This window comes from Symphalangus syndactylus, chromosome 12 (genome assembly GCF_028878055.3).
Source record: "Symphalangus syndactylus isolate Jambi chromosome 12, NHGRI_mSymSyn1-v2.1_pri, whole genome shotgun sequence".
Taxonomy (NCBI): domain Eukaryota; kingdom Metazoa; phylum Chordata; class Mammalia; order Primates; family Hylobatidae; genus Symphalangus; species Symphalangus syndactylus.
The window spans coordinates 28,780,090-28,793,077 of NC_072441.2; the positions used below are offsets into that span (position 1 = coordinate 28,780,090).

General features: G+C 39.2%; 1 protein-coding gene across 3 annotated transcripts in view; it reads right to left on the bottom strand.

Moving 5' to 3' along the window:
- Positions 1-2,576: 2,576 nt before the first annotated feature.
- Positions 2,577-12,988, bottom strand: part of ERICH3 (glutamate rich 3) — a 105,778-nt gene continuing 95,366 nt past the window's right edge. For all 3 annotated transcript variants that reach the window (XM_063624026.1, XM_063624027.1, XM_063624028.1), the window contains 3 exons: positions 11,377-11,418; positions 5,596-7,961; positions 2,577-4,901 (listed from right to left, as the gene is read on the bottom strand). In XM_063624026.1, coding sequence (XP_063480096.1) covers positions 5,614-7,961; positions 11,377-11,418 — 2,390 coding nt within the window. In that variant the 3' untranslated portion in view covers positions 2,577-4,901; positions 5,596-5,613. The remainder of the gene's footprint in view (positions 4,902-5,595; positions 7,962-11,376; positions 11,419-12,988) is intronic.

A 12,988-nucleotide genomic window follows, 5' to 3' on the forward strand; every position in this document is an offset into this window, starting at 1 on the left:
GTAGGAAGCCAACATCAAGCGACTGTCCTATTGTGGGGACTTAGAGGCCTGGTCCTTCATCTGCATTTGGCAATCCCACCTCGAGAGCTCCCCTTTGATGAGCTGCACCTCTGTGGCAACTACATCTCTATCCATCTTGTATCCTGGCCCATTTCTGCTTCTTCAGTTCTCTACAGTGTTGTTCCCAGGGCATGCTCTAATAAACCTTCTGCACACGAGTGTTTCTGGGGGAACCTGACCTAAGACATCCATTTTCAAAAATACGTTGCTAAGCTCTACTTTAGTGTTAGAAAAATCTCATGTTTTTTATTTTCTTAAACTTACATTTCCGTTCCGCTTTGCCCACAGATTTTTGTGCTACTTCGGTATATTTTTATACTTGAAAGTCTTTTACTTCTCACTCTGTCATAATTATCTGCCATTAAATTATTATGTAAATTAAATTTTAATTTAAAAAATTTCTTGTGACCATAAGACTCTATGTGTTAAATCTCTCCTGGACTGAGCTATCATTGCAATTATTAGTAATACACATTTAATCAAAACAACATTTATACTATAAATTTTGGCAAATATTACACATAAAAAGTAAAAGCAAAAATGCATCTAAGACAGTGATTTCTGTTTTTAATTTGTTTGTATGTCTGCAAACGAATATTATTTACTGCTGGAATAACAGTGTTCAACATCAGTTCTATTCCACTTTCTATGTTATTTTCATAGATATAAATATATAGTAATTATGCATGTCACAGAAATAAGTGGATGGGAATGGAAGTCATTTTGTTATATTGTACAACAATGTTCCTATTTGAACTCCTTCTGATTTGCCAAAATTTACAGGCTGATAATATACCAAAAATATTTCAATGACTTATCAGTTGGCAAATCAATCACATCTTCATTTAATTTTGTTGTAAACAAAGAATTGAAAACCACCTGATTTGCAGAGGGATTTGTTACCCAGTCATTTCCAGGAAGGAAAGTCCTCCCCTATGCCACATTTCACATTGCTCCTTTGTCTGATTTGTGTATTTCTAGGGCTCATTGTATCACAGTAAACTTGGTAAGTGAATGAAGAGTTGGCCTCTATTGTGAAAAGAAGTGGGGGACTGACAAAAAACATTGACTGCAGGCTAGTTCTCAAGTCCATTTTAAGATAAAGTGCATACGGAGGTTAAGCATCTGCAAACTAGCCTTGCCAGTGAATCCCATGAAAAGCTTCATCTTCCTTGGGAGGTACATTTACACCAGTTTGAAAGTCTCTGTGTCTCATTAGTACCAATCTCCTGAACAACTGTGAGATTCCTCGCATAATTTATGGGTCCCTAATATAATATTTAATTATAAGTAGATATTTAATGAAGACCAGGAAACATATGACAAAGCAGCAAGATTTAGACACCGGCTTCTCTGTCCCAAGAATCTTGTGTATGGCATTTTCCCTAATTAAAAATGAGGGTATTTCAACTTTCCAAACTATTGTTGAGTTCCGCAGATTATTGAACACCTTGAGCCTTCTGGAAAAAACTACAAAAGGCATGTGCCTTTGCAAATTCCAGCATTTTATCTTACAGATTTAGTTCCAATTATTTTGAAGAGCTTAGTTTCCCTGTCACAGGGCATGCTATTAGAATAAAGAACAAAAAAGCAAAGGAAAAAAAAAGAGGGGTGAGTTTCAGAGCAACTTTTAAAGAATTCCAGCTGTATTTATTCCCTGTTCTCTTGTACCTCTTGCTGCTGGCCATGGTGTCAGGGAATTATTTTTTAAATGACATAATCAAATGGTACAGAAAACAGAGAGGAAGTATTACCCAAGGTCAGAAGCAGCCTCTCCTGGGCTGTCCTTGAGTCTGTTGGAATATTTCACTTACTAGATGAATCTTCCTTAAGGCTTGCTTTTCTTTTCTCAAACAATCATTTTTCCAAAGGCAATAATTTTGGCAAAATTATTGATCTTAGAAGGATTAAGGAACTCAACTGCACTTTAAATTTACAACACTCTTAGAAAAGGCTTAACTCAAGAAGTACAAGCAGAAAACCTAATTCTACCTACATTTCCTTTGATTGCCTATTTTTCTTTTGAACTATTTTAATAATCTCCTTTGTTCTTTGACATTATCTGGAAATATAACTCCCTTCTCACTGATAGCAGATATATTGAGGAAGTCTAATTTTTCCCCTTCTACAAGTAAACGAAACAAGTAAATGTTCACATATAATATCTTAGTATCTATTTAAGATACCTCTTCTTAGAAGTAGTGTATATGATAAGAAAAACTCCAATTTTTGTGTCAGATGACCTGAGATTGACTGATTTTTCGACAAGCCACTTAACTTTATTGAGATTTTGTTCACTTACCTATAAAATGGTGATAGGCGATAATAATTTTTCTCCCTGAAATTATCTTATGTGTGTGAAAGACACATATGAGTGTAGACAGTCAGTATATCATATACTGTACTCAAAAATACAGCCCAGTGAAACTTTTCTGCTCTGTGGAGTTCAAATATTGTAAGGGAAGAACACAGAGATTTTAAAAGTTGAGTCTTATTTACAAAGAACCATTCACATGTATCTGTAAACATATGATTGATTTATGTTTTAATAATGAAGAAACAGGAAACAAACCATTTCAGGTGAACACACAAGTAATTTTATCAACATAGTATTTGCAGAGAAAGAATTCACTTATTCAAAATATCACAATACTGAATTTCACAGTTAAATTCACATGCATATTGTAGAATTACATTATGGGATGTTTTGATGGAGTGTGTTAAATATAAAAGTAATCCAATGCAATACCATTTAGCACATTGTACAAAACTAATTTTTCAATGGGATTAATAAGTTTACTGTCTTTCCCATAAGGTGTGATGTATTCAAAGTGCTCTGTAGCATTGAGTTTGAAATCAGGAAACAAATACTGTTAGAGCTCCACAGTAATACAGCTCAGTAATAAATGAACTTGAATATAATGTAGATGAAATCTACTCGTAAAACTAAGACAGATGATGGAGATTTATGATGTGCAGTGAGTAATATCCTTGAATAGGGAGTAGGGCAGAGGGACTTCATGCATGTATCAATACAATCATAATAAAAATAAGTTTAAGACTGACTTCACTACTTTTATATTGAGTGCCATTTACTAGAGAAAGAAAGACAGATAAACCAGAAGACAGGAAAAGACAGAGACATAGGCAAAGAAAGAAAGTTCAAAATGCCTCTGTAGTTGGCTTTCCAACTGAGACTAATCCTCAATACAATCAATAGTCCATGACAGCAGTTTTCAGACATCAGTGTACATCAGTATTACCTGGAGGGCTTGTTAAGCTATGGATTACTGGACCCCACCAAGAGTTTCTAATTTAGTAGGTAGGAGACAAAGGCTGGGAACAATTTCCAGGTGATGCTGATGTGCTGATGCTTCTGATCAAGGGACCAGTTCTTCTATCTGGCCCAGTGTATTTTTGATCATTGAATGGCTCCATTATACATTAAAATGGAAAATACCTATTATGATAATATGCCTGGTACCTAGGGACCTTGAGTGTAATGTGGCCAGCATGGATTATATGATGATTTAGAGCAGCAGTTCTCAACCTTGGCTACAGAGAAGAATCAAGTGAAAAGTTAAAAATATATATACTGATGCGTAGATCCATCTAAAACAAATTAAATCTGAATCTCTGGGGTGGGGAAAAGGGTTGAGTCATTTATAAAAGTGTCCCATGAAAATCTAATGTATATTCTGGCTGGAAAATCACTGCTTAAGGAAATTTTTTTGCCTTCTCACATAGAGAAATGGTAGATATACACATGTGCTCTGGGGCACTGGTATGTCTTCAAGGAAATGAAAACCCCTAGGAGACAGGCTGATACACAACTAGAAAATAATATCAGGGAGTAATTTAGAATGCAATTGTTACTGTTGATTTATAATGAACTGCAAGGCTAGCTCACAGGTTTGAAATAACAGAACTTGGGAAGGTGAGCAGCACACTCACTTAATCCAAGTTTCTTTTCCATTTAATGACATCAACTAAAGAGTCTAGAATGTTGGCATAATGCTGATGTGCTATGCCTACCGCTATAATTATTATACTTATTCCACTTAGCTAAATTATTTGCTACTTTTATTTAAATTTGAGTGGCCCTATAAATAAGGCCCCAGGGACAAAATGCTGGAAGCTACCATTTTACTAGTCTACCCCAGAAAGCAGAACTACAGAAATACACACAAAAAAACAAAGAGCATTTTGAAATAGGATTTCCACTTTGTTATTCTGGCATAAATTAAAAGAATGAATATTTCTAAGTGTAAGTGAATATACATGCCAAGAAATCTTTTGCTGGAAGAACTTAGAGATTGGGAGCAATCTTGAGTTTTGAGTGTACGTGGGAGGAACTTTAGAGCTCATTTTCACAGGCCAATTCATTAAAGCCCCAAACCACTGATTTTTAAATAAAATTCCCAGGTATGAAGCTGAGATTGTGGAATTGACTGGGGCTCTGTATTGTAAAATAAAAAAGGACTTTAAACAAACCCCTAACATTAGGACTGGGCCTTCCAGTGATCTTTGGTAAAAGTCAAGCATTTGAAAATTATCATTTTTGTTTGAAAATAATGTTAGGTGTGTAGAATGTGTAACAGCCTCACAAGTTTCTCACAAGTTTCTCCATCTGCTCCTAAGAAGGGTCCCACAGATCTACCTGAGCTATTCTCAAGGTGCTTACTGAGCTACTGACCAGGGCTGACAGATTGGGAATCATCTCAGACAAGCGCAACCAGCAACTAAAAAGAAGGAGAGAGAGAAAATCAAGAATCCTGGTGAGATGCTTGCGTGAATCTTTCTCCACTCTTTACATCTTCAGAAGACATCTTTAAATTATCCTGAAAAACAATAAAAAAGATAGTAGTACCAGGATAAAATCACTCACAATAGTAGAAACTGGACTAAGAATGTGAGGGCCTAAATAGCAGAATATGCAAAAAATAATTTTAGTCTTTAGTTCGACTCAAGATTTATATATTTAAATATTTTACATATAGAATGTAAAATATTTTATATATGTAAAATATTAAATATAGAATGCTTATATTTTATATATGTAAAATCTTTGCAAAACTGCAGAAACGAAAGCATAGGGCCCACTTAAAGGCAAATGGTAACAAACAACCTTCATCTCATCCTTTAAAATACTAAGGTGGAAATGAATTGTGAAATGTAGTTTGATTCTTTACTTTTGTGGTCTGTCCTTTGTGGCACATTCTCCTCTGTATTTTCTCTTTGGGGGTCCTGTCTGGGAGACACACATCTCACTACTTCAGGGAGCTGCCTTGCAAAGACTGAGTATGACTTGTCACACCGGGAAGAGCAGTGGGTCCCTGTGCATGCTTTGGCCCCTCCTCCATCTTTCCCAGCCCCTTTCCTGACAAGCTTAGGGCTAAGTGACACAGAATTGAAGCCTGCGTGTTTATATGTGCACAGACACCAATAAAGGGACAAGCCAGCCCCAAGGGGAGGAGACCCACCGCAGGGTTGCTATTTTATTTAGTCCTACAAACACATTACGCTTAAACTCACCGTCTGCCAGCAAGTCTCCTAGACCTGCATGTTGTTGGGAGAAACATCTGCAGTCTCGCTTTCTCCTTGCACCATATGTTGTTGCTTCTCTCGGGTTTCAGTGAAATCAGGCTTCACAGGAAGTGTTGCCATCGCCTGTAGACTCTCCGGACTCAGTTCCCTCTCTCCCTCCCGTGATAATCCTAATCGGAATTTTTCAGCTGCTCCCGACTTCTGCCTCCCATTGCCACTCCCAGTGGCTGCCTCCTGGCCCTCTGACCCTCCCTCTTGCTCCTGTCCTAGCCCCGAGGTCTTCCCTTCCAGGGCTGCTGGAGTGCCCACCCCAGCCTCTGTTGTACATGTCACTGTCATCTCCTCTGCAGCTGGCACTTCTTCCCCACTCCGTGCTAAGCCCTCTACCACCACCTTCCTTGCAGCTGCTGTTTTTCCTACCAACTCATCCTGTTGGTGCCAGGTTTCTTCCTCAGCAACATCTGAAAAGGAGGAGGCTTTATTTGCTATTGTTTTCTCCTCGGCTGTCTCCGAACCTGCCAACACCTCCCTCTCCTCTGCGGCTGTTTCTGCCGTTTCACCACCTCCGTGTAGAACTTCCTCAGCCACAACCCTTCCTCCTCCCATGCCCTCATTCTTTTCTGTGTTTCCTCCTCCTTCCACGGCCCCGTCCCCTTCCGAGTTCCTGTCCTGCATCGCTTCTGTCTCCGGAGTGCACTCTTTGTCCTCTTCCTCCTCTGGGCCCTCATCCACTGCTTCCTCCCTGAACTTTTCTGCCATCATGGGATCTTCCTCAGGAGCAGCTTCCTGGGTCCTTAGCACGACATCCGCTCCTCCTTGCCCTTCAGCCCTCCCCTCCAGTCCTGCGCAGGCGTCGTGATCTTTGGCTGCTAGCTCCTCTGCCTGGCCTGTGGCGGGGATCAGCGCCTCGGGGGCCTGCACCTTTGCTGCTGGCTCACCTTCAGGAGCTGCTAAGGCCCCCTCTCCATCTTGGCGGGGCCCCTCCTTCAGGGCCCTATTCTCCCTGCTGGACAGCTCTTCTCTGTCTCTGTGCTCTGTGTCTCTGGCTTCGCTCAGTCTTTCCCCTCCTTCTTTCCTCAGAGCTGTTTCGTTTTCCAGCGACTTTTCAAATCCAGGCGTTGCTTCAAATATGGGAACCACTGCCTCTTTCAGTGAGTCTTCTCCTAGAAGCCCTGGATTGTCAGACAACTCAGATGCCTCCACAGATGCTTCGTTCTCAGCATCAGATCCCATTTCATCTGGGGGGGCTTTTGTCCCTTCCTCAGATCTTACTTCCGTCTCTGTTTTCCCCTCTTCCGCTTTAAGTTTTTGCTTTTCTTTAAAAGCGTCTTCGTCTTTGAGTGCATTTGCCCTCGTCACCTCTTCTCTCTCAGAGTCAGTTTTCCTCAGAGATGTTTTTGGCCTCTCAGCTTTCCTTCGCTCTCTTGCTGCATCTAATTCCTTGGGTAAAATGTCTTTCCTATCATCTTCCCTATTAGCTTCTGCCTCAGTCACCCTCTCTTCCCCTTCCACATCTTGCTTGCAAAGGTCTTCAGGGCTGCCCTCGGAAACCTGCATCCGGCTTGCCTCTGCCTCTCCTGTGAAGGGGCTCAAGGGTGTTTCTGTTCTCATAACCTCCTTTCTCTCTTTGGCTGGTTCCTCTCCCCCAAGAATTGCCTGTTCAGAACCATCCTCTCTCTTTGATGCTGTCTGCTCTATGGGTCCCTTGTCCTCTAGGTCTATGGATGCTTCCTCTTCGCTTTCTCCGACATCACTCACAGCCACCCCACCCTCAGCCTCTCGCTCCTCCGATGTCGCTGCCTGTCTCAGGGCTGCTACTTCATGAAGATGCTCCGAGTTCAGGGCTGCTGCTTTATTTGCAAGCACTGCCTTCTCCAAACCCTGTTCCCCTTCAGCAGCTGCTTTCTCTGTCTCAAGCACTGTGAGCACCAAGGCTTGCTTTTTGGGAGCCTCATCTTTACTCAGACCCACAGCATCTTTTGCTGCTGCTTGTCCTATGGGGTCTGACCCCCCTTCACCCAGCCTTCTGGCCCCTTTTGCTTCTGCTGCTGCCTCTGCCCCCCTTTCTATGCCTGGAAGGATCTCCCTTTTTTCTGTAAACTCTTCTGCCAATTCTGGCTGCTCTGCTGTTGGCTTCCACGCCCTCAAGGGAGCCGCATGAACAACTCTTGCTTCTCCCCAAAGTGCTGCCTCCCCTTTTCCCTGCACTATGTCAGCATCTCTGTGCTGGGGCGCTTCATCTTCCTCCATTGCTTCTTTCTTCTCCAGTGTATACGTTTTTTGTGCCAATTGCTGGGATTCCTTATTTGAGTTGATAGCTGCTGTTTCATCCACCACGAAATTCATTGTTGGCGCTATAAAAATAAGGTTAGAAATGAAGGTTACTTTAATCCAAGTGAACAAGGGAGGGGACACTATAATCTTATATAACACTTATTTACAGTGTGAGATATTTATATGTGGTATCAAGAGGCCATTGTATTAGATATAAAACACTTTTTTCATTGTTTCTAGGATGCTGACTATAACATGCACCATGACTTAATAACGGTTTTTCATTATGAAAAGAAATGTCTTCAAGTTTAAGGAACACACTGATATTAAAGAAAAGCTGATCATCAGAGATGTTTAAAATAAGCAGCAATAAGCAAAAAAATTATCATGTCCCCATGTCTTGGAATCAATAAAATCTCCGCCTCACTCTTTCTCTTGGCTTCCTCTTTCTCTCTCTCTCTCTTTCACATACATACAAGCTTCCTTTATTAGAAATAATAATAAGTGGAAAAAATTATGCAATAAGAAAAATAGTATTTAATCTTCATATAAATTATTATTTTATTTGTCTCTTTTTCTGTCTTTTTTTTTTTTCAGGCAGGGTCTTGCTGTGTCACCCAGGCTGGAGGGCAGCAGTGTGAACATGGCCCGCTTCAGCTTTGATTTCCTGGTCTCAAGCAATCCTCCTGCCTCAGCCTCTCGAGTAGCTGGGACCATAGGTGCATGCCACTATGCCAGGCTAATTTTTTTGTTTTGTTTTGTTTTGTTTTGTTTGTTTTGTTTTGTTAGTAGAGACAGGGTCTTTCCATGTTGCCCTGGCTGGTTTCAACTCTTGGACCTCAAACTCCCAAAGTGTTGGGATTACGGGTGTGAGCCACTGCACCTGGCCCTGAGCTCATTATTTTCTGTAGCAGCATAATATGTCTGTCTTCTGCCTATGTTTCTGGTACTCACATGGGCCTTTAGCAACACAATCATTATACAGTGTGAACTGATGATTCTCACTCCCAGATGATAAGCTACTATATCTAGATTTAGTCATCACAAATTGAGTCAATTAGTAAAAAGTCTTACGTTTGTAGCTCAAAGTAAGACTTTTTACTAAAGACACCAATTTGCATTACCTCTCACCTGTGTTCAGAAGCGAATTTGCCTTTGGCAAGACAGGATCACAAAGCAAGATAGGACTTTGCAGACTGGGACCGTTTTCAGTATAAATAATCTTCTTGAAGTACAAGTTTTCACCCATAATTTCCTGGCAAACCTGGGTGCACAAGCTATCATAGTTCATAGTTCAATAAATACAGGTTTGATATGTTTTTTAATGGCACCAAGTGGATTTTTTTACTATTAAATAAAGTTATTTATATGTTGCATGTAAAATAAGTAAAGAAAGGCATGTCATGCCAAACACCTAAAGCATTTCAATTTCCCAACTGCAGAATAGCACTTAAGGAGCTAGAAGCTTTGAAAAGGTTGTTCATCTTAATAATTTATGTCAATTTAATCTTTTTCATTAATTAAAAAGTCACTGGACTAGATTTTATAAAATAAGTTATCATACCAAGATGCCAAACTCTAACTTTAAAAAAAAAAACTTTTAAAGTAGGCAAGTATGATGTTCCTCATTTGTTTTTTACTTGCTTGCCTTCTTGGCTAGCCATCTTACCCCCAACACCATCACCAACAACCTACCAGAAGCCTGAAGTCCTGATCTTACTCACCTCTTCTCTACTTTATACCCCATCCAAGACTGTCTTACCATTTCATTACCGCTTCTAACACAAAACATGGTTATCGTTTGTTGCATTTCCTCGGTCTCTTGCCAGCTATTATGATAAAACATTTTGAGGTGAAGCAATAATAGCTGATATTACATTTCCCTTAAAATGTGTTTGGAAGGTAATTTGTCATGTCTCCTTTCAAAGGAGTAAAATAAAAATTTCAGGTCTGTCAATAGGGCTGAGGTTGACTTTACAGGTCATCCTCTGCTTTTCACAGCAGTTATTTCCTAACTTTTACCTAAAAGCTTCCAAAGCGAAATGTAGAATCAAATATTTGTTCACAGAACATATAGCCAATTCACCTGAGAGAATATGGTCCATTTTGTTTCATTATAGATTATTACTGGATTTGAAACAAAATTAAATTGAACCAATAGGAAACAATAACGTGTGTCAAGTCTCTTTAATAGTGTATCTGTTGCTATTCAAATTCCTGCATGAAAGTATATTAAAAAGTCAGTTATAAAAACATTTAAAGAAAGTCCTCTGTTTTTCTAATCTGGTTTCTAAATTTATGGATTAATTAAAGAACATTCAGGAAAACAGGGAAATAAAATTTCCTAGCCACCATGTAGTAATATACTATGCCTAAATTCTAGGAGAGAAAGTGCTAATGGCATCCAGCTGAGATGTTATATGAACACACACACACAGTATAAGGGAGTCAGACATGATGTTCCTCAAGCCAGGGAGAAAGAGTAATTGAAGCTTTTCTAAGAAATGTTAGTATAAAAACATGACTTTTTTATGGGAACCCCATGGGCTTTTGAAAAAATATTTAATATAAGAGAGCAAGCAATATTCACAAACAGTGGAAATTTGATGTAATGGAATGAGTGTGTACTTGGAAGTCAGATTAACCTGGGTAAAAAACGCCAGCTCTGCCATTTACTAATTATATAAACTTGAGAAATAACATCTCTCTAATCTTTCATTTTCTTATCCATGAAATGGGAATAGCAATGCTGTACTCACAGAATCCTTCGACAGTAAATGAGATAATTTATGTAAAATGCTTAGCACAGTGCCTGGCATAAAGAAAGCCCTAATAATCTTCCTTGCACACACCTTTCATTGCTTACAAATAATTAGATTTTCTTGCTTGAATTCAATTTGGTCAATAATAATCAGTAACTCTGCATTGCAGAATAAACGTTTGGGAAGATGTACCTGAGTTCCTCTAGTTGAATGCCCACTATAAAAGATATGAGTTCTCTAAGATCAGGGTCCCTCTCCTGTAACTCAGGCCACTGCACAATCAAGTGTTACCTGGCCCTCTTCATGTTGCCAAGTGAGAAATGGAGCTCAGGGAACCAGCATAAATACAGGTACTCTGGCTACTGCTATTTGCTATGAGCAATAAAGTCCTTTTTCTCTGACCCAGGTGTCTTATGTCTTCTGCCATGATTCATAAAACTGTGGCTGGCTAAGTTGTTGCTTGAAAGAAGGGTAAAATCTCAAATGCCTCACAGTGCTTGATGACAATTACTAAAATTGAAGGTGGGATAATGCGACCATATGATGAATAAATGAATATCTTTCCCTGCCCCCATACACATAAATATATTCAAATAAGGACATTTCTTAAAAGTCATTCAATAAATACTAGAAAGCCTAGTGATTTCAAGAACATGGGAAGTTTGATGAGATTTATATGAGTCATGGTCTGTTAGATCACTCTAATTGGAACCCTTGCAGATGGAATACTTACCACGGAGAGCCAGGTCATAGGCTAATGGCAATGAATCCTTTCCTAGTTAAAAAAAAAAAAAAAAAAAAAAAAAAGGTCAAATGAATCACTGTGAAATGTACCATGGTTCTCCATCTCTCCAGTTGGGTCAGTTAAGGCAAATTCACCTAGCTGTTCAACTATCTGGGAGGCAGGCTATTGAAAGAAGACTGATCTGAAAATTCCTACCAGTATCGTATAATCTAATGTTCTTTTATTTAATCCTAGACATCAATATATTCAAAAAAGAATAATAAATTTATACCTGATGTTAGCTGTAAAGCTCTCCTTAGGGCCTGTCAACTACTTCTGGCCATGCTGTTCCTTAGTTGAAAAGAAAAAAAAAAAAGTGGCCGAAGGAAGAATCAAGTATAGGAAGGGTGGAAACAGGCTGTCTTTTGCAGAGGATTTCTGAAGGTTCTTCCTAGGTAATGATGTGCCCTTACTGCCACTTGTGTCAACCTTCAGCTTCCTCGGTGGCTTCCCACCCTCATCTTTGCTGCTGACACCAGACTCAGCATCATAGTGGCAGTGGTAGCCCAATGCCAAGGCTTCTGTTATTATCTGTCCAGCTTATTGGAGGTCACATAAAATATCAAAAGGTATAAAAACAGGTCATAGGAACATTGCTGAGCTATTTCACATCATTTAAATAAGTGGGGTCAATTTAAGTGCATTTACATTAAAATGTAGCCTTGTTTTAAAAATCTCTGAAGCATAAACAACTCCCAAGCTATGATTTCAAAAAGAAAACACAATATACAACAGAAGATCATGGAGTAAAGAAATCCATGCAGAGAAATACTTGCATTAAAAAAAGAGAGAGAGAGCAGCCAGGAGCAGTGACAGATTTGCCAAATGCACATGCAATGAAATGATTGAAAAAAGCAGTTTAGTTGCATTTTCCCTTCTAGGAACGTGTGCTATGGCTTTTATGACACCAATCATCACTGCTTTTTTAAATTGCTAAAACTACTAGAGCTGACTACACTATGAGCATTTCATCCATTAGTAGATTTTAGTGATTTGACCCCAATATTCACTCCATGCGGGCAGAAGCAAAAAAGCTATTACACGATTCCTATAAATTTGACAGTAAAAGCTATTGTAGAAATTCCTGTTATCTGTAGTTGGTTACTAGCATAGACTTCAGGATTACAGAGACCTAAATTCAAGTCTCATATTACATACTAACTGTATCACATTGAGTAAATGCTTTGGCCTAAGCCAACGCCTTGGTTTATCCATCTGTCAAAAAGAGTTATCTATTCAATGGTTCTTGAGAGGATTAAATGAATATAGAGAGAGCATCTTCATCTTCCACTTATTAGCAAGTGTCTAGGCACTTAATAATAACAGCAATGATGATGATGGTGATGATGATGGGCATTTCTAAGTGTCATCACCCAGTGTGGTATGATTCTAGGCCAAAGTGTAAAGCCAATTAAGTTTGTCTTTAGTTTCTGACAATTCCCTTTCTACATCCCTTGCTTATCATTTGATTACCCATATCGTAAGTCCCATAAATCCCTGACATTACCATTATATCACCTCCTTGTTAACAAAAGTTATTTCAAATAAAACTAGACTTAGA